This window comes from Balaenoptera borealis (assembly GCF_965194805.1).
Source record: "Balaenoptera borealis genome assembly, chromosome: 6".
Taxonomy (NCBI): Eukaryota; Metazoa; Chordata; class Mammalia; order Artiodactyla; family Balaenopteridae; genus Balaenoptera; species Balaenoptera borealis.
This window is the reverse complement of record NC_138863.1, coordinates 11,304,602-11,323,328: the sequence shown is the minus strand read 5'-3', so window position 1 is coordinate 11,323,328 and position 18,727 is coordinate 11,304,602. Positions and strand designations below refer to the sequence as shown.

The window sequence follows — 18,727 nt, the reverse complement described above, 5'->3', positions numbered from 1 at the left end:
AACACATAATAAGTAATCAAATGAGAAAAATGTCAGGGGCAAGTATGCACTAAAATAGTATGATAGGAGAGACCTTCTCAGAGAGGTCACTTTTATTTTATATATATATATATTTTTAAAATTTATTTCATCTTATTTTTGGCTGCGTTGGGTCTTCGTTGCTGCACGCGGGCTTTCTTTAGTTGCGGCGAGCGGGGTCTACTCTTGGTTGCAGTTCGTGGGCTTCTCATTGCGGTGGCTTCTCTTGTTGTGGAGCACGGGCTCTAGGCCTGCGGGCTTCAGTAGTTGTGGCACGCGGGCTCAGTAGTGGCTCGCAGGCTCTAGAGCACAGGCTCAGGAGTTGTGGTGCACGGGCTTAGTTGCTCCGCGGCATGTGGGATCTTCCCGGACCAGGGCTTGAACCTGTTTCTTCTGCATTGGCAGGTGGATTCTTAACCACTGGGCCACCAGGGAAGCCGCAGAGGTTACTTTTAGATTGTAGAGTCAAGAAAGCACTCTGAGAAGTTGATAATTAGTGATGTTATTGAAGTGCAACACAATCCTAGAGCTAGGTGGCATTTAGGAGATAGTCTGGTTCATTCTTTTCATTTACAAATAAAGACTTAGTTTGTGGGTAACTTTTGGTTTTAAAATGAAGCCAGTAGTCCAGTTTGTTTTGAGTATACTTTTATTATGTGCATAATAAGTATGCCAGTGTTTTTACTAAACACAAGGTCCTTTGATACATTTAAAGTATTTAGTTTGAAAAGTATGTATATATTTACTCTTCTGGATTTCTGACATTTCTGTGTAGCTATTTGCAAGTATAAATTTACTTTATTGCAGCAAATGTGTAGTATGAAAAATATTTACAAATTTCTTCCTAGAGGTCACATTTCCGAAACATTATATATGAAAGGATATCTCGTTATACATGACAATTGTTTATTTTATTGGAATTTAATCTGTAACAGATAGGACTCCATATCTCTGTTTAGTGGTGATTCTACAAATATTTATTGCTCACTTGGCGTCTGTCATGTACTGTGGGAGGCACTGGTCCTCCTTGGATCCCACTATCCTTAAGGAGCTTGCATTCTAAGTATGTAAACATAGTTATGATACACTGTAATATTTCATATCTTTGAGCTATCCCTGAAATATGTAAATGTATAGGGAAAGCTTCACAGAAGATTTGATGCCTGAGCAAAGACCTTTAAAGACAAGATCCACATGGCAGGTGGCTTCATGTAGTTGAAAGAACAAGTACTTATGAGTTAGATAAACCTCGTTTTGAATCCTGGCTCCAGTTATTAACTGTGTGGTACTGAGAATGTTAGTCTCTTTGAGTTTGAAGTTTCTCATCTATGAAAAGGTGAGGATAAGGTTTACCTTATACATTTGGGATGTAGATTAGTTTTCAATATTAGAGATATTGTATGTTTGACATCTCACATGATGCCTGGGATATATAATATCAATAGCTCCCCAGTATATGAGGGGCATTATTAACAAGGGGGACAGGATATTCCATGAGTAGGGAACAGTATGTGAAAGATGCTGAAATGAGAAGCAGCTTTATAAAAAAATCTATCAGTTTGGATTCTTTAGATGTAACTCAAAACCTGACTCAAGTTGGTTTAAAAATATGAGCGGAGGGACTTCCCTGGCGGTCCAGTGGTTAAGACTTCGCCTTCTGGTGTAGGGGGTGCACGTTCCATCACTGCTCAGGGAGCTAAGATCCCACATGCCTCCAGGCCAAAAAACCAAAAAGCGGAAGCAATATTGTAGCAGATTCAATAAAGACTTTAAAAAATGGTCCACATCAAAAAGTCTTTAAAAATATGAGGGGAATTTATTGTTTGTTTTTAAATAAGACTTTATCCAGCGGTTAATGATGTTGCCTCGATTTTCCTCATCCAAAGATGGCTGCTCCCAGCTCCTGGGGCTACGTACTGCCTTAATTTATTTCATTGTTACAACTTTTCCAGAAGTTGTGATTCCGTCTGGGTTAGCTTAGGTCATATGGCTAAGTAGAACCAGTGCCCTCATTGGATGCGTTCTATGATGACGTTATTGGAACAACAAGAATCTCCAAATAGAGTTCCCAAATCAGAAATCTGGGATCCTTGTGAAGGAAAGAATGGATCCTGGATCAAATGTCTGTTGCAGAAATATTGAAAGGACAGTAATTCCTGAGGAGTTTTTTCTTTGGAAAGCAATAATACAGGAAAATACTTTAAGAATAATATAACTATTGGATTTAATAATAACGTCTTTGCTATTTAGATGACATGGTATAATTGAAAGAATATGAATTTTGAAGCCACATTTTGACACTGCCACTAGCTTTGTGACTTAGGGCAAAGTATTAAGGCCACTATGTGTAGGTTGGCCTGGACCCATCCTCTCAGCCTCAGTTTCTTTATTTGTGATAAAAGATGATAATATATAGCTTAAGGTTGTTCTGAGGATTAAATGGTACAATTCATTGAATATTTATTGAACATATATTTTTTTTGAGTATGGGGCTAAGCAGTGGATATACATATATGAACTGAGTCATGTTAGCTGCCGGTCAGAAACCTTGATGTGCCTAAAAAATGCTGATACACAGTAAAGAGTATCTACTATCATGAATTTAAAATTTTAGGATAGTCACATGCCTTTTATCATTTATTTAGCAGTATCTTTGTTTAAATAAATCGAACAAGTATCTTATTGTTAATGTTACTAGACTCAGCTGATCTTTTATTTCCTGTTTTTTTTTTTCAGATGACTGCACTCTTTGCTTGTATGATGCTTATTTAGAATATGTAACTGAATTCCGATTGTGAAACTTTAAAATAGACTTGAGATAGATGTATTAAACTGTTTGTCACTGAGGTAGAATGGGGTTGTTCTAACAGATTGATTTGTCACTCTTTCTGCTTCTGTCTACAGAAATATTTAGAATTATGAATGGCATTCTGTTACAGCCAACATAAAATATTACCTTCATGTTAAAGAACTTACAGTTGATTTAAAGACTACGTTTAGACCAAATTATTTATTTTGTGGAGAGTTTTAGCATTTGTGTAATCAGTAAATAATATGAGAATTGTTCTATCCTTTAAAAATGATTCATAAACTTTTCAGAGAGAGTTTAGATAAAAATAAAAAATTTGAGAAACACCGTGTCCCACTTAATACCAGCCTTTTTATGTGAACAGTGCGTTTAAACTTGGAATTTCACCAGAGGATAAATGTAGACAGATAGTAACTTATACTCTATTAATTTTGTGTGCATTTTGAGTCTTTTGGTGAATCTTATAAGAATTTTGACTTTAAAGTTGGACAGATGAAAAGAGGCATTTGTTTTTATACACTCATTAGCATTTGAGTGGATTGCAATCAAATACCCTTTTGGAACTCTGTTTATAATATTCAGTACCACATGAGCTCACAGTTGGCGGTGATTTATATCCTTAATTCACTTTTCACTTTTTTTAGTACTCTAACCTGGCTACATTCAGTGAGATATTTTGACAACTTCCATTTAGTGTGAGTGGGAAAACTGATACTTTTTCAGTTGTGAAGGGCAGAGGTTTTTTTTCTTTTTTAAACAAATATTCATTAAGTCCAGGCACCAGTACATGTGTTGGGGATACAAAAATTAAAGAAATGAAAAATAAGATAATAATAACTACTAGTTAGAATTACTGAGTGCTCACTCTGTGTCAGGCATTATTCTAGTAACAATCATATAAGGAAAGTACTGTTATTCTCCACAACTTTAAATTGTAAAATGTAGCTTACACTCTTAATGTATAAGAACTTACAGTTGATTTAAATGTTCTTTAAATTTAAAGAACTTACAGCTTGATGTAAATTGTTGTGAATTCTATATTTGAGGGATTTAAATGGTGGATTTTACTTCATTGGATTTTAAAAGGCAGAACAGGTACTTTACGGATGTATCATGCATTTTTGTTTTATAGTTAGGTCATGCTTTTCTTTAAATAGTTTTAGTTAGCTTCAAATGTCTGTTCATTGACTTATTTAGAAACTGTTGCTGTGTATTGTGAGTGTAATGGGATATGGTGCTGCCTGGTTCTGATACTGAGTGTTTTGAGTTTGGCACATAGGTACCAAGGCACTTTTATATCAAGTTCGTATCTGTTCTTCTCTCATTTGTCTGTGAATTTGGATCAGTGTGATTGTAAACACTTTGACCTTTAGTCAGTTTCAAAGTAGTGGTTGTACAATTTATCTAGATTAAATCTATATTAAAATTTTGTGAGTTGGATTACAAATAAAAAGAATTAAAACATTCTTTTAAGGAACTTGCTGATCTCTGGACCTCAATTTAAAATTTATTGCCTCTTTAGAAACCTCTGTATCTAATTTCAGTACACTCTTTGGAAAATAAGCAAATCCCCAGGCTGATAATTTTCAGTCTTCTCTATGCAACATGCATAATGCTTACATTCTTGAGAAGCTTCTGTGGAGATATTCAGGACTAGGTGCCATTACCCTTCCTGTGTTTTCCTCCACTCAGTAATGCATTTCCCAGTCTACATGGTCAAATCGATGATTATCTAGGAATATAAACCTTGGATTCTTCTAATGTATATTAAAAAAGTAAATCATTCATAACTTTGGGTACTTTGTTGATAGGTTCCTCGTGACATTCTTTACAGCCTCACACATTAGAGCTGTTGCCCTAAAGACACCTGATTGGACATGATTAGAATGAAATTTATTAACTTATAGGAGGGATAGGAACCTTATTTGAATTGTTCTATGTATGGGGAATGAGTTTTTGTTTGTTTTTAAGTTAGAACATATTTTTCCAAAGACTCCTGAGTAAGACATGGTCTCTTTTTGATTGGTACCATAACTGCTTTTTAGAGGGAGGGAAGTCATAGTTACACTTTGCTTTTATTCTAGTTGCTTATTTTAAGAGATGAATTAACAAACTGGAGCATGGTGTAAGGAAGTTGATTAGGATAAGGAGATTTGAAATTCTGTATGAGAGGAATATTTGCAGGGACCAAAAGTGTTATTAGCTTAAAGAAGAAAAAACTAGAGAGTGAGGGTGGGGCGCTGTTCATGTAGTCACTGTCTTTGGGTAAATTAAGGCCTTTATGTGGAAAAGGTAATAGGTTTATTCTGTAGGGGGAGATACAAGACCCGGTATGGAAGTTACAGAGAAACATACATGTTTAGAAAAGGAAGAGGAATTTTCCTTGTAGTGTCAGATTCTAAAAATTCTTGTTCTTCCCCCATTTTTTGGTTAAATTTTGCAAGATCTTTGATGGGGGAAGTATGAAAATCAGCAGAACTAATAATGTGGGAAGATGTGAAAACTTCCTCATTTCTCTCTTCTAACCTTTATCTCTTACTCTGTGAATCTTGGTGGCTCTAACTTGGAACAGTTGTGTTCAGTAGGTACTTCTATAAAAAGATGGCTAGTGTCTATCTAGTAAAGAGACCTGATATTTTTGAAATAGGAGGGATTTAAAATTTTAAAAATTCCTCATGTTTTCTAGGAATGTTTTTTCATCAAAGAAACCAGCCTACGTATATGTCAGTTAAATTTGATTTTGAAGGGAAAGAACCATTTATTTTCCATTCTTTTTTATGTTTAGTTTTTTTTTTTTAATTTTATTTATTTATTTATTTATTTATTTTTGGCTGTGTTGGATCTTCATTTCTGTGCGAGGGCTTTCTCTAGTTGCGGCAAGTGGGGGCCACTCTTCATCGCGGTGCGCGGGCCTCTCACTATCGCGGCCTCTCTTGTTGCGGAGCGCAGGCTCCAGACGCGCAGGCTCAGTAGCTGTGGCTCACGGGCCTAGTTGCTCCGCGGCATGTGGGATCTTCCCAGACCAGGGCTCGAACCCGCGTCCCCCGCACCGACAGGCAGATTCTCAACCACTGCGCCACCAGGGAAGCCCCTATGTTTAGTTTTCAATTGAATTTTAATTTTTATCAGAAGAATATATGCACGTAGTTTAAAAAGGCCAAGACTTACAGCGAGCAGCAGCAGTCGCCTCTTCCCTTTCTCTGTTTCTGATTACCATAGACAGTCGGTTCTTTTGTTCTTTATTTACCTTGGTATTTCTAGCTAACATGCTTACAGCTATTTTTTGATTTTTCAATTTTTGCTTTTATCTGTTGACTTCTCTACTGTACAAGAGGGAAGATAAGGCTTTGGCCCTCTTAACACTCCTCTCACTCTCACTCTCCACCTATACTCTGCATCTACTCCTTCAGTATAACATCACAATTTTTGGTTAAATCACTGTTTAGTATTTACCTTATTGCATTATGTACATACTGTTCTCAGCTAAGTCGTACAGTATATTACTACTGCATTTTCTTTCTTGTACAGCCTTTTCCCCCTGAAGTTTGTAATTGTCTAGGTTTCTTCGCTTGCATTGTTTTCCATGTGTGTATCATTAATATATCCCCAGATAAATTATCTCTGGCTGAGGTATATAACTGTTTTCAATATGACCAGATATGTCAGGTACTTTTTCTTTTTTTCCTGGGTACTTCTGTCATCCTCTGGTCTGGAAATGCTGCTCTCTAGGCCTGCTCCGCAGCTGTCATCCTGGGACTTTCTCCTGCCTTCATTGTGGAAATTCCCTTCATGCCTAACCTGTGTTGAAACCTCTTTTTCCAGGACCCCCGCATTTCCATCAGCCTCCTGATTCAAGGTTAATGCGAGATCAGTTCTGAGAGCTACATGGCTGAAAATGTCTTATTCTGCCCTCACATTCACAAAGGTGAAAATACTTTACCCTTGGAATTTTTAAGGCATCGCTTAATTGTCTTTAATTAATTAATTAATTAATTTTTGGCTGCATTGGGTCTTTGTTGCGGTGCGCAGGCTTCTCATTGCGGTGGCTTCTCTTGTTGTGGAGCACAGGCTCTAGAGCGCAGGCTCAGTAGCTGTGGCGCACGGGCTTAGTTGCTCCACGGCCTGTGGGATCTTCCCAGACCAGGGCTCGAACCTGTGTCCCCTGCATTGGCAGGCGGATTGTTAACCACTGCTTTTAGCAGGGAAGTCCCGCTTAATTGTCTTTAATCCTTCAGTACTGCTATTGAGAAGTTTGATTCTATTCTTATTCCTCATTCTTTGTGCCCTATTTTCCACTCCCTCTTTGGGAGTATATATGATCTTTTTATCCCTGCTATTCTGAACCTATATTGAAGTATTTTGGTATACGTCTTTCTGTTCAATGTCTTGGGCTTTATTTTGGACTTGTCGGATTGGAAACTTACGCTTGGCTAGTTTATAGATATTTTTTCTCCAGTCTTCTTAACTGGGGAATAAAAAAAACCTGGCTGTCATTCTTCTAGGCGCAAGTTGAGGGAGGGAACTGGGGGCATAGAACCTATTACCATTCAGTGTGTAGAGTCTCAGATAAGCCTCCATTTTTTAGCATAGTACCCAGTAGTGATCCTCAGCTGTGCCTGAGTCCAGAGTCTGTTTGGTTTAGCCTCTCCAGATCAGATTTTCCTTCAGACTTCTGCCTAGGACTTCTTAGGGGTAGTCTTATGGAAGTAGGGAAACTGGGAATCTATTTTTGACCCTATGTAAATCCCCCAACTTGTGGCTTGATTCCTTTCATGAATCTTCCAGGGGTTCTGTGGTGGGAATCATCTTTAGTTGGCTTCTCCCGCCTCTACAGGAGCATCTGTTTTGGCTTTCTTTAGTTGGCACAGTCAGTTACTGCTGGTAATTTTCTAGATTTTGGTATGCCTTTGGGTTCCTTCTTTGTTCTCTGTTCTTCTCTTTGTGGGTTAATGCCTTTTTATTACTTTGCTATCATTTCAGTAGAGTTTAGAGAGGTAGTAAAGACATTCTTGGGTTTTGTCCACTTTTAGCAAGAATACCTTAATTAAGTTTAAATTGTTGCTTGGTATTATTTTTTAGGTGCTTGCCCTAAATGTTACAAGGACCTTACAGTGTAGTGTTTCTGGCTTTGAAAAACAAAAACCTGAAATAACAATTATAGTTTGCACCATGGGTGTGTGTGTGTGTGTGTGTGTGTGTGTGTGTGTGTGTGTGTGTGTGTGTGTGTATTTTCAGTGTTTTAAAGTTGGGTTCTGGATAAACTAATATTCTGGACTATCTAATACATACATATCTTGGTATCAAAAATCTGTAGATTTTTGATAACCTGTTAAAGGCATCTTCCATTTGTTGTAGATTTTAAATGTATAATTTTTATAATATGAAACATTGTATGTAATATTTTTACTAAATAACTAAGATTGGAATAGATTTAAATGTCAGATTAGCTTTATTACTTTATGCCAGCATTAACAACCACCTAAATTTCCACAGCCTAGTAAAATATTTTAACCAGCTTTTCCCTCAGCAGGAGAAAAACAATTAATAAAACTAGCTAAATAAGCTTTCTTACCTATTCATCTAGCACACATTGTAATTTGAGTTGAACAAATGGCTATTTGGAAGATTGTTTGAGGCGTAGTTAAGAGTAGCATACTGGTGGACATATGGAATGAGTCACACCATCTGGTTGCAGTCATACCTGGGTGGTGGTCGTTAAAACTAAAACTCCTGGGAATCTGCATATGACTTAATTATACTGCAGAAGCATATTGGGCTCCACCAGTAGATAACTTTGGAACTTCTTGAAACCAATTAAGTGACAAACATGCTTTCAAAATATTAATACTGCTGTTATTAAATGAGCCATTAAAAAAAATTTTTTTTGCACTAAACTGGAGACTTAAAACGTGTATTTTAGGATCCAGAATTGGTGGTACTTCAATATTGGCACAGTAAAAATGATGTGGTTTACTTGCCTAACACTTTCATCCAATAGTTATGACTAATGTCATTACAGTAAAGTGTTTTATAAACACTGGATTCACATGATAGCTAAACTTGGCTTCGCAAAAAAGGGGAAGTGGCACCAGCTTCCAGGAATATATCTTGAAAATAACTAGATAAATGAATAATTCAGTTTTGATTGAGGATTTCATTCATTTAAGTGATCAAATTTGGTAGATGGAGAAGGTAGTCTGCCAATGAAAAAAATTTAGTTTGTGTAAAAATTGTGGTTCTATAGATAGTAACATGGACTCTTAAGTTGACATACATTAAAACCAACTTTTTTGTTGTGTAGTTTTCGGAGTCTTAACATCTGTATAGATTCATGTAACTACTACCACAATCAGAACATGGAATGGACCTGTTCAGTTACCCCTCAAGACTCTCTAACCCTTGTCTTTCCTTAACCCCTGGCCTCTACTGATCTATTCTCCAACAACTATAGTTTTTCTTTCTGAGAATGTCATTTATACAGTATATAACCTTTTTAGATTGCCTTCTTCACTCAGCATAATACCTTTAAGATTAATTCAGGTTAGTTGTTATTGGATGGGCCAAAAGGTTTGTTCCATTTTTTCTGTAAGATGGCTTTAGTAGCACTTAGTTGTCTTTAACTTCATTTGAAACAATTTTGTTAGATTGTATGTGGCAGCTGTCATATCAGCATGCATTTAAAAAGACTTACCAAAATTGGCCATTTTAATATTGAAGATGGAAGAAAAAAAAGCAACATTTTCGGCATATTATGCTTTATTATTTTGAGAATGATAAAAATGCAACTGAAACACACGAAAAGATTTGTGCAGTGTATGGAGAAGGTGCTGTGACTGATCGAACGTGTCAAAAGTGGTTTGCAAAGTTTCATGCTGGAGATTTCTCCGTTGGATGATGCTCCATGGTCAGGTAGACCAGTTGAAGTTGATAGTGATCAAATCAAAACAATAAATGAGAACAGTCTACGTTATACCGTGCAGGAGATGGCTGACATACTCAAAATATCCACATCAAGCGTTGAAAATCATATGCACCAGCCTTGGTTATGTGAATCACTTTGATGTTTTGATTGCACATAAGTTAAGTGAAAAAAACCTTCTTGACCGTATTTCCGCATGCGATTCTCTACTGAAATGTAACGAAAACATTCCGTTTTTAAAACACATTGTGACTGGTGATGAAAATTGGATACTGTACAACAATGTGGAATGGAAGAGATCGTGAGGCAAGCGAAATGAACCACCACCAACCACACCGAAGGCCGGTCTTCATTCCAGAGAAGGTGACGTTGTGTATACGGTGGGATTGGAAGGGAGTCCTCTGTTATGAGCTCCTTCTGGAAAACCAAACGGTTAATTCCAACAAGTACTGCTCCCAGTTAGACCAACTGAAAGTGGCACTCGACAAAAGGCGTCCAGAATTAGTCAACAGAAAACGTGTAATCTTTCATCAGGATAACACAAGACCGCATGTTTCTTTGATGACCAGGCAAAAACTGTTCTAGCTTGGCTGGGAAGTTCTGATTCATCCATCGTATTCAGCAGACATTGCACCTTCGGATTTCCATTTATTTCGGTCTTTACAAAATTATCTTAATGGAAAATATTTCAATTCCTTGGAAGACTGTAAAACGCACCTGGGACAGTTCTTTGCTCAAAAAGATAAAAAGTTTTGGGAAGATGGAATTACGAAGTTGCCTGAAAAATGGCAGAAGGTAGTGGAACAAAAGGGTGAATACGTTGTTCAATAAAGTTCTTGGTGAAAATGAAAAATGTGTCTTCTATTTTTACTTAAAAAACTGAAGGCACTTTTTGGCCCACCCAATACATATTCCAGTAGTCAATTTCTCCTTATTGCTGAGTAGTATGTCATTGCTTGGGAGTTTACCCATTCCTCATTTGAGGGACACTTGGGTTGTTTCCAGTTTTTGATACATATGAAACAACCCAGTTGTTTCATACAGATATTTATATACAGATTTTTTGGTGAACACAAGTTTTCATTTCACCTGGGTAAATCTCTAGGAGTAGAATTGTTAGGTCTTATGGTAAGTGTATGTTTAATTTTTTTTAAAAAAAAGACTGTTTTTGTTTGTTTTGATTTGATTTCCCCTTTATACTGGTTAGGAAGCTGTAAATTCTATGTTATTTTATGTTCACTGTTGAAATTTTATTATCCATCCTAACATTCTAGAGTTAATCAGTATTTTAACCTTCCCCTAATAATACAAAGGCTTTAAAAATACAAAGTACTCTCACTTAGGTGTTATTTTTGGTAAAATGTTAAATTTGCCCCCTCCCCTCCACCATACATAGGACATTTTGAAATCAGATGCTATTTGTTTAGATTTGCCAATGTGTTTCCCAGTTGTTTTGCTCACCCCTTTGCATCCCACGACCTTCTTGGGGTTATTTTTCTTCTTAAAGTGTATACAGTCATCCCTTAGTATCCATGGGGGATTGGTTCCAGGATGCCCCACAGATACCAAAATCTGACGATGCTCAAGTCCTTTATATAAGATGCATATGACCTATACACATCCTCCTGTTTACTTTAAATCATCTCTAATTACTTATAATACCTAATAAAATGTAAACGCTATGTAAATGGTCGTAAGTACAATGTAAATGCTATGTAAATAGGTGTAAATACAATGTGAATACTGTGTAAATAGTTGCTGGGCACATGGCAAATTCCAATTTTGCTTTTTGGAACTTTCTGGAATTTTTTTCCCCCAGTGGTTCTGATCTGCAGTTGGTTGAATTCCTGGATGTAGAACCCAGGGACACAGAGAGCCAACTGTATGTTTCTTTCGTGAAGATCTCCTGGGGTAAACTCTGGTTTTTGTTTATCTGGAAATGTCATTTTGATCTTAGACTTCAAAGATATTTTTGCTGAGTTCACAACTTTTTTTTTTTAACTACTTAAAGATAATAATATTCCACTATTTTCTGGTTTCCATTGAAAAATCTTTCAGTCAGATTTTGTTTCCTTTGTCTTTTCTTTCTGAGTGCTTTTAAGATGTGCTGTTTATCTTTGAAGTTTCACCCAAATGTTTCTAAGTGTGAATTTTATTTGTCCTGATTTTGATAAGCTGTGCTTCCTATATCTGTAGACGCATGACTTTCATTGGATTTTAAAAAATCTCAGCCATTAGCTCTTCAAATATTGCCTCTCCTTCATTCTTTCAATTCTGTCTCTCAAAAGCAAGAATAACCCCCCACCCCCGTTTTTTTTTCCTTTTCTAAAAACGCTTGCTTTTTCTGTCTCCTTAAGTGTCTGTGCTGCCTTCTGGGTTATTTCTTATTTCTGTTTTCTAATTCACCAAATCTCTCTTTTGGTGTGTCTTATCTGCTCTTTAACTAATCGGTTGAATTTTTAATTTCCACATTTATAATTTTTCATTTCTGAAAGTTCTGACTTTTAAATTTAATGGTTATTCTGATAATTACACATTTCCTCTTCATTTTTATTCCATCTTTTGTTTGTTTTAACGTTTCCTACATGCTATATTTACTTTGTATTTTGTATTTGATAAATCCAATGGCTAAAGTCTTGGGAAGAGGTGGCATAAAGCTTTTGTTTCTACTGACTCAAGCTCAGTGATTTGTTTTGTTGTTGTGTGATGATTTTTATTATAATCTCATCTTTTATTGAAATTAATATTTCCAAATCCTGATAGCATAATTTATAAATTAGAAATGCATTTCTCCTGAGAGGATTTGTATATTCTTCTGCGATCTAGGGATACTGCCACCCTGAAGCTACTTAATTCTCCATCCAGGGTCTTGGGTTTAACAGGGATATCTCAGGTTTACCTCTCATCTTGTCTTAGTTATTGTTGGTATTTGCCTTCTGAGCAACACTGAATTTTCTTGTATGACATGGGCCATTCTTCTGGTTTCAGCTCACTCTTTTTTTTTTTTTTTTGGTCTTTTTTTTGGGGGGGGAAGGGGGAATTCTTTGAGAGCCCCCTTACTTTCTAGAAATGTTAACAATTAGGGTTTTTTTTTTCTTTTAAATAATTTATGGGGTATCATGTTTTAGCAGAGGAACCTTTCAAAATATCTAGTCTGCTATACTATTGTAAGTAGAAATTAATGAGATTAGATATGCAAAGTGCCAGTCTAGGTTACTTTACAAATATTAATTTCTTTCTGTCTTATTAAATTATATTTTGTCTACCAATTTGTATAAGTGTGCTTGACATCATATGGTTACTTTTTGTGGACACTTTCTTTAATCTCTTCTAAGGGTTTCTATTTTCTTTTATTCTGGAAATAGTAAATTTATGGGAAAATTTAAGTTTTTTGTTGTATATGAGGTAAATGTGTAGAATGTTCTGTAGAAGATTGAACCTAGGTAGAATTTATATCTCAGTAGTGATCCAAAGGAATTCTGCTTCTTTTTTCACTTGGTAGTTAACATATTTGGTATATTTAGAGCGGTGGTTCTCAAGTAGAAGGTCTCTGCTGTCCCACCCCACACCCCTGAGGGACATTTATCAGTATCTTGAAGCATTTTTCATTATTCCTACTGGGTTGGGCATGCTTCTGGCATTTAGTGGGTAGAGGCCAGGGATACTGCCCTATCTCCTGCAGTGCACAGGACAACCCCCTCATGGTAAAGAATTCTCTGGCCCAGTATGTCAGTAGTGCCTGATTTAGAGAAATGAGGTAAAGATAAATTGTTGATGCTGGTGGCTATATTTGGGAGGAAAGTTTTCCAGGTTTTTTAGAAAAACTGAAAGAAAGCCTTAAGAACTGTTCTTTCATTTTCTTTCTGTAATTCTTCAGCACAGACATTCACATCCATAAAGCCAGGACTAAAAGTTCAAATTTTTTGACTACTACTAGTTAATTGAATTGTTTATTATTTCTTGCAGTTTTTTATTTTCTGTTACAGAATAAGTAACAAGTTTTCATTGTGGAAAACTTGGAGAGAATAGAAAATTATAAGTAGAAAAAAAAATCAATCAGTTCCATAATCTATAAGCAAAGACTGTTAACATTTTGGGGTATTTAGTTTGTGTGTTTTCTTTGAAGATATTTTTAATATAGCTTTAGTATTTAGTATAAGCTTTAGCTTATAGTATAGAATACTATATAATTTTCGTCTTAAAAAAAAACAAGCGTAAGTATGCATAGTTGTACAGTTTTATTGTCACTTAACCACTTCCCCTTTCATAATGAAGTGTTTATGTTATTTATTTTTTTTTAGTATGAGTGATGTTTGATGAACATCTTGTACATAGTTAAGTTTCAGATTCCTCCTTTAGAATAGATTCCTAAAATGTTATTACTGGGTCAAAACGCATGAATAGGATTATTCAAATGTTAGTGAATTTATCCTACTGTCATCAGTGTATGAGACTACATTTTTTACTACAGCCTCATCAGTCTGCATTCTTCTTAAGAAATTGATAGAGTCAGCCTTCTATTTTTTTACCAAACTATTTTTTTTTAATTAATTAATTAATTTATTTTTGGCTGTGTTGGGTCTTTGTTTCTGTGCGAGGGCTTTCTCTAGTTGCCGCAAGCGGGGGCCACTCTTCATTGCGGTGCGCGGGCCTCTCACTATCGCGGCCTCTCTTGTTGCGGAGCACAGGCTCCAGATGCGCAGGCTCAGTAGTTGTGGCTCACGGGCCTAGTTGCTGCACGGCATGTGGGATCCTCCCAGACCAGGGCTCGAACCCGTGTCCCCTGCATTGGCAGGCAGATTCTCAACTGCTGCACCACCAGGGAAGCCCACCAAACTATTTTATAGTCATGTTATATCCACATACAAAGCTTTTGGAAGCTAAAAAAGGAAAAATTTTTGCACTGAAAATACAGTTAATCTATCAGAATTAATGGAATATAAAAGTAACTAGAGAAACCAATATGAACAAATGTAAAATTTCCTTGGAGTTACTCAATTTATGTAAGTAATCTGGCCTTGCAAAATTGTGTCTACCAGTTTTGTAAATTGAATCTTACTTTAAATGCACTGAGAGAGCGCATTTAAAGAAGCTCTGTAATAGGTCTTCTTGTTAAATGGGAAAATGTCCTGTCATATTTTGGTTATGAGTATGTTATGGTTTTGTTTGTTTCATAAGTGAGAAATTTTGTTCACTTATTTAAGTAATATGAATACCTTCTTTATGCAAAAATGGACATTGTGGTATGGTAGGGCCTTGAGATGTATGAGAGAATAAGCTATACAGTTCAGTGCTTTCATGAGATTACATCTGTATGTAACTTTTAAGAGTCAGGGGGTTCCCTCATTTGATGATTTGAGAAGTAGAGGGATATAATTCATTGCTCCAACTTTCTTATTCAAAACATACACCCTTGTAGCAGTGTTTGACATTACCTTGTTAAAAGTTATTACTTTCCTTTTTTTATTGAAAGGATACTATAAGGGAGATGGAAGGGTAGAGGGTTGGCTGGAACAAGGAGGCAGTATTAGGGAATAAGGAGAGACAAAGATGCTAACTGAGGGAGGGAGCAGAGGAATTTGAGAGAACAATAATAAGTCAATTCCTTTTTAAATTGTTTTGGAACAAGATAGGACTTGTTAGGATAAATATCATAAATGAATAAGCTGTGAATATGATGAATTTAGTCTTATTCTCATAATACAGATGAATTTGTAAAACAAAATGTCCTGCTTTAAAGGAATAATAATGACTTTGCTAAATTTTCACTTTTGGAAATTTAGATGATATCGTTAAAGCCTTAATTTGTGATTGCTAGTTGTAAAGGTACTTGAAAGTAATTCATATGGTAGTTGTTTCTTCATAGTTAAGTTTGGAAGTTTTACTAGGGTGAAATTGCTGTGTTCAGTTTTTCCTACTGTGCAATCTTCATTTCTGTATTTTATGACTTACCAAGAGCTGGAAGGAAAGTAATTTATTAGTTTAAAACTTCAAGCAAAACAACAAAACCTAACTTAACGTTTCTCTACTTCGAAATGTGAAACAGATAACGTCCAAACCTGACATATCATTGTCATTTTCTTAGGAAATATGAAAATATTTAATAATTAATAACTGAATTCTTTACCATTTAGCCCGTTGTATATATATTATTCTCCTTCCATCAGATATACACTAAAGCAATATTTGTGTTTCCAAGAAGCTCATGTGTTACAGGTACTGTTTGCTTCTAACTAGGTGGTTACTTGAATTTATCTTTAAATATATTATTTAGTGTGGGTCTGACTAAATTTACATTGACATATCTATTGTGGGGATTAATAGTTAAAGATAATTTTTAAATATTTGTAGTTTATGGAATGAAAACACTGTTCCAAGTTTAAATGTGCTAATTAAAAATGTTTTGAATTATCTGATACATAATTTTTAAAATACTATAGTTTGTAATAGTAAATCTGTAAAATATTTTATCTTTCAGGCGAGGGTTAAATCCACCACACAGGGTGAAATCCATCTCCATGACAACATTCACACAACAGGAAATTGAATTCCTTCAAAAACATGGAAATGAAGTAAGTGTTTTTTACAATTTTCAACTTTTCTGTTGGTAGTCATTTTAATAAGATTTAATAAGTTGTTTACAATGGTGAATTTTCACTGTCTAAAAAGTTATTTTTGTATCGTATATTTAGATGTTGTAGAAAGTACTCATTTAATAATGTGTTTAGAATTAATGTCTACTACATAAATACTTTGCCTTAAACCTGAGATGAAACCTGTGTGTAAACTTTGTCAGTATTGAATGTAAAAGGCATTTTTGGAGGACATCTAGTATTGGAGTAACTGTTAGTTTTTGCTTTAAAAGACAAAAAAAAGAGAGGGAGAAAGGGAATTCACATTATGGTATTGTAGTAAACTTTTGTTAGGCTGTTGTATGATCAGCTTTCACTTAAGGACCCCTGTTTCCTTTTTATGTTTTTAACTTTAGATGTATGTGTGATGTTTAATATTGAGCAGGTGCTCAGTAGGGAGGAGGTTAGTAGTTCTGAGGGGGCAGCCTAGCGTCGTGAGGCACTCAGTAGAGCAAGTGCTCAGTAGGGAGGAGGTTAGTAGTCCTGAGGGGGCAGCCTAGCGTCGTGAGGAACTCAGTAGAGCAGGTGCTCAGTAGGGAGGAGGTTAGTAGTCCTGAGGGGGCAGCCTAGCGTCGTGAGGGACTCAGTAGAGCAGGTGCTCAGTAGGGAGGAGGTTAGTAGCCCTGAGGGGGCAGCCGAGCGTCGTGAGGGACTCAGTAGAGCAGGTGCTCAGTAGGGAGGAGGTTAGTAGCCCTGAGGGGGCAGCCGAGCGTGGTGAGGGACTCAGTAGAGCAGGTGCTCAGTAGGGAGGAGGTTAGTAGTCCTGAGGGGGCAGCCGAGCGTCGTGAGGGACTCAGTAGAGCAGGTGCTCAGTAGGGAGGAGGTTAGTAGTCCTGAGGGGGCAGCCTAGCGTCGTGAGGGACTCAGTAGAGCAGGTGCTCAGTAGGGAGGAGGTTAGTAGTCCTGAGGGGGCAGCCTAGCGTCGTGAGGGACTCAGTAGAGCAGGTGCTCAGTAGGGAGGAGGTTAGTAGCCCTGAGGGGGGCAGCCGAGCGTCGTGAGGGACTCAGTAGAGCAGGTGCTCAGTAGGGAGGAGGTTAGTAGCCCTGAGGGGGCAGCGGAGCGTCGTGAGGGACTCAGTAGAGCAGGTGCTCAGTAGGGAGGAGGTTAGTAGCCCTGAGGGGGCAGCCGAGCGTCGTGAGGGACTCAGTAGAGCAGGTGCTCAGTAGGGAGGTTAGTAGCCCTGAGGGGGCAGCCGAGCGTCGTGAGGGACTCAGTAGAGCAGGTGCTCAGTAGGGAGGAGGTTAGTAGTCCTGAGGGGGCAGCCTAGCGTCGTGAGGGACTCAGTAGAGCAGGTGCTCAGTAGGGAGGAGGTTAGTAGTCCTGAGGGGGCAGCCTAGCGTCGTGAGGGACTCAGTAGAGCAGGTGCTCAGTAGGGAGGAGGTTAGAAGTCCTGAGGGGGCAGCCTAGCGTCGTGAGGGACTCAGTAGAGCAGGTGCTCAGTAGGGAGGAGGTTAGTAGTTCCTGAGGGGGCAGCCGAGCGTCGTGAGGGACTCAGTAGAGCAGGTGCTCAGTAGGGAGGAGGTTAGTAGTCCTGAGGGGGCAGCCGAGCGTCGTGAGGGACTCAGTAGAGCAGGTGCTCAGTAGGGAGGAGGTTAGTAGTCCTGAGGGGGCAGCCTAGCGTCGTGAGGGACTCAGTAGAGCAGGTGCTCAGTAGGGAGGAGGTTAGTAGTTCCTGAGGGGGCAGCCGAGCGTCGTGAGGGACTCAGTAGAGCAGGTGCTCAGTAGGGAGGAGGTTAGTAGTCCTGAGGGGGCAGCCTAGCGTCGTGAGGGACTCAGTAGAGCAGGTGCTCAGTAGGGAGGAGGTTAGTAGTCCTGAGGGGGCAGCCTAGCGTCGTGAGGGACTCAGTAGAGCAGGTGCTCAGTAGGGAGGAGGTTAGTAGTCCTGAGGGGGCAGCCGAGCGTCGTGAGGGACTCAGTAGAGCAGGTGCTCAGTAGGGAGGAGGTTAGTAGTCCTGAGGGGGCAGCCTAACGTCGTGAGGGACTCAGTAGAGCAGGTGCTCAGTAGGGAGGAGGTTAGTAGTTCCTGAGGGGGCAGCCGAGCGTCGTGAGGGACTCAGTAGAGCAGGTGCTCAGTAGGGAGGAGGTTAGTAGTCCTGAGGGGGCAGCCTAGCGTCGTGAGGGACTCAGTAGAGCAGGTGCTCAGTAGGGAGGAGGTTAGTAGTCCTGAGGGGGCAGCCTAGCGTCGTGAGGGACTCAGTAGAGCAGGTGCTCAGTAGGGAGGAGGTTAGTAGTCCTGAGGGGGCAGCCGAGCGTCGTGAGGGACTCAGTAGAGCAGGTGCTCAGTAGGGAGGAGGTTAGTAGTCCTGAGGGGGCAGCCTAGCGTCGTGAGGAACTCAGTAGAGCAGGTG

The 18,727-nt window shown here is 38.2% G+C and overlaps 1 protein-coding gene across 20 annotated transcripts in view; it reads left to right on the top strand.

Moving 5' to 3' along the window:
* Window positions 1-18,727, top strand: part of AGFG1 (ArfGAP with FG repeats 1) — a 73,979-nt gene that overhangs the window by 4,869 nt on the left and 50,383 nt on the right. For all 20 annotated transcript variants that reach the window (XM_082396196.1, XM_082396198.1, XM_082396199.1 and 17 more), the window contains exon 2: window positions 16,225-16,318. In XM_082396196.1, coding sequence (XP_082252322.1) covers window positions 16,225-16,318 — 94 coding nt within the window. The remainder of the gene's footprint in view (window positions 1-16,224; window positions 16,319-18,727) is intronic.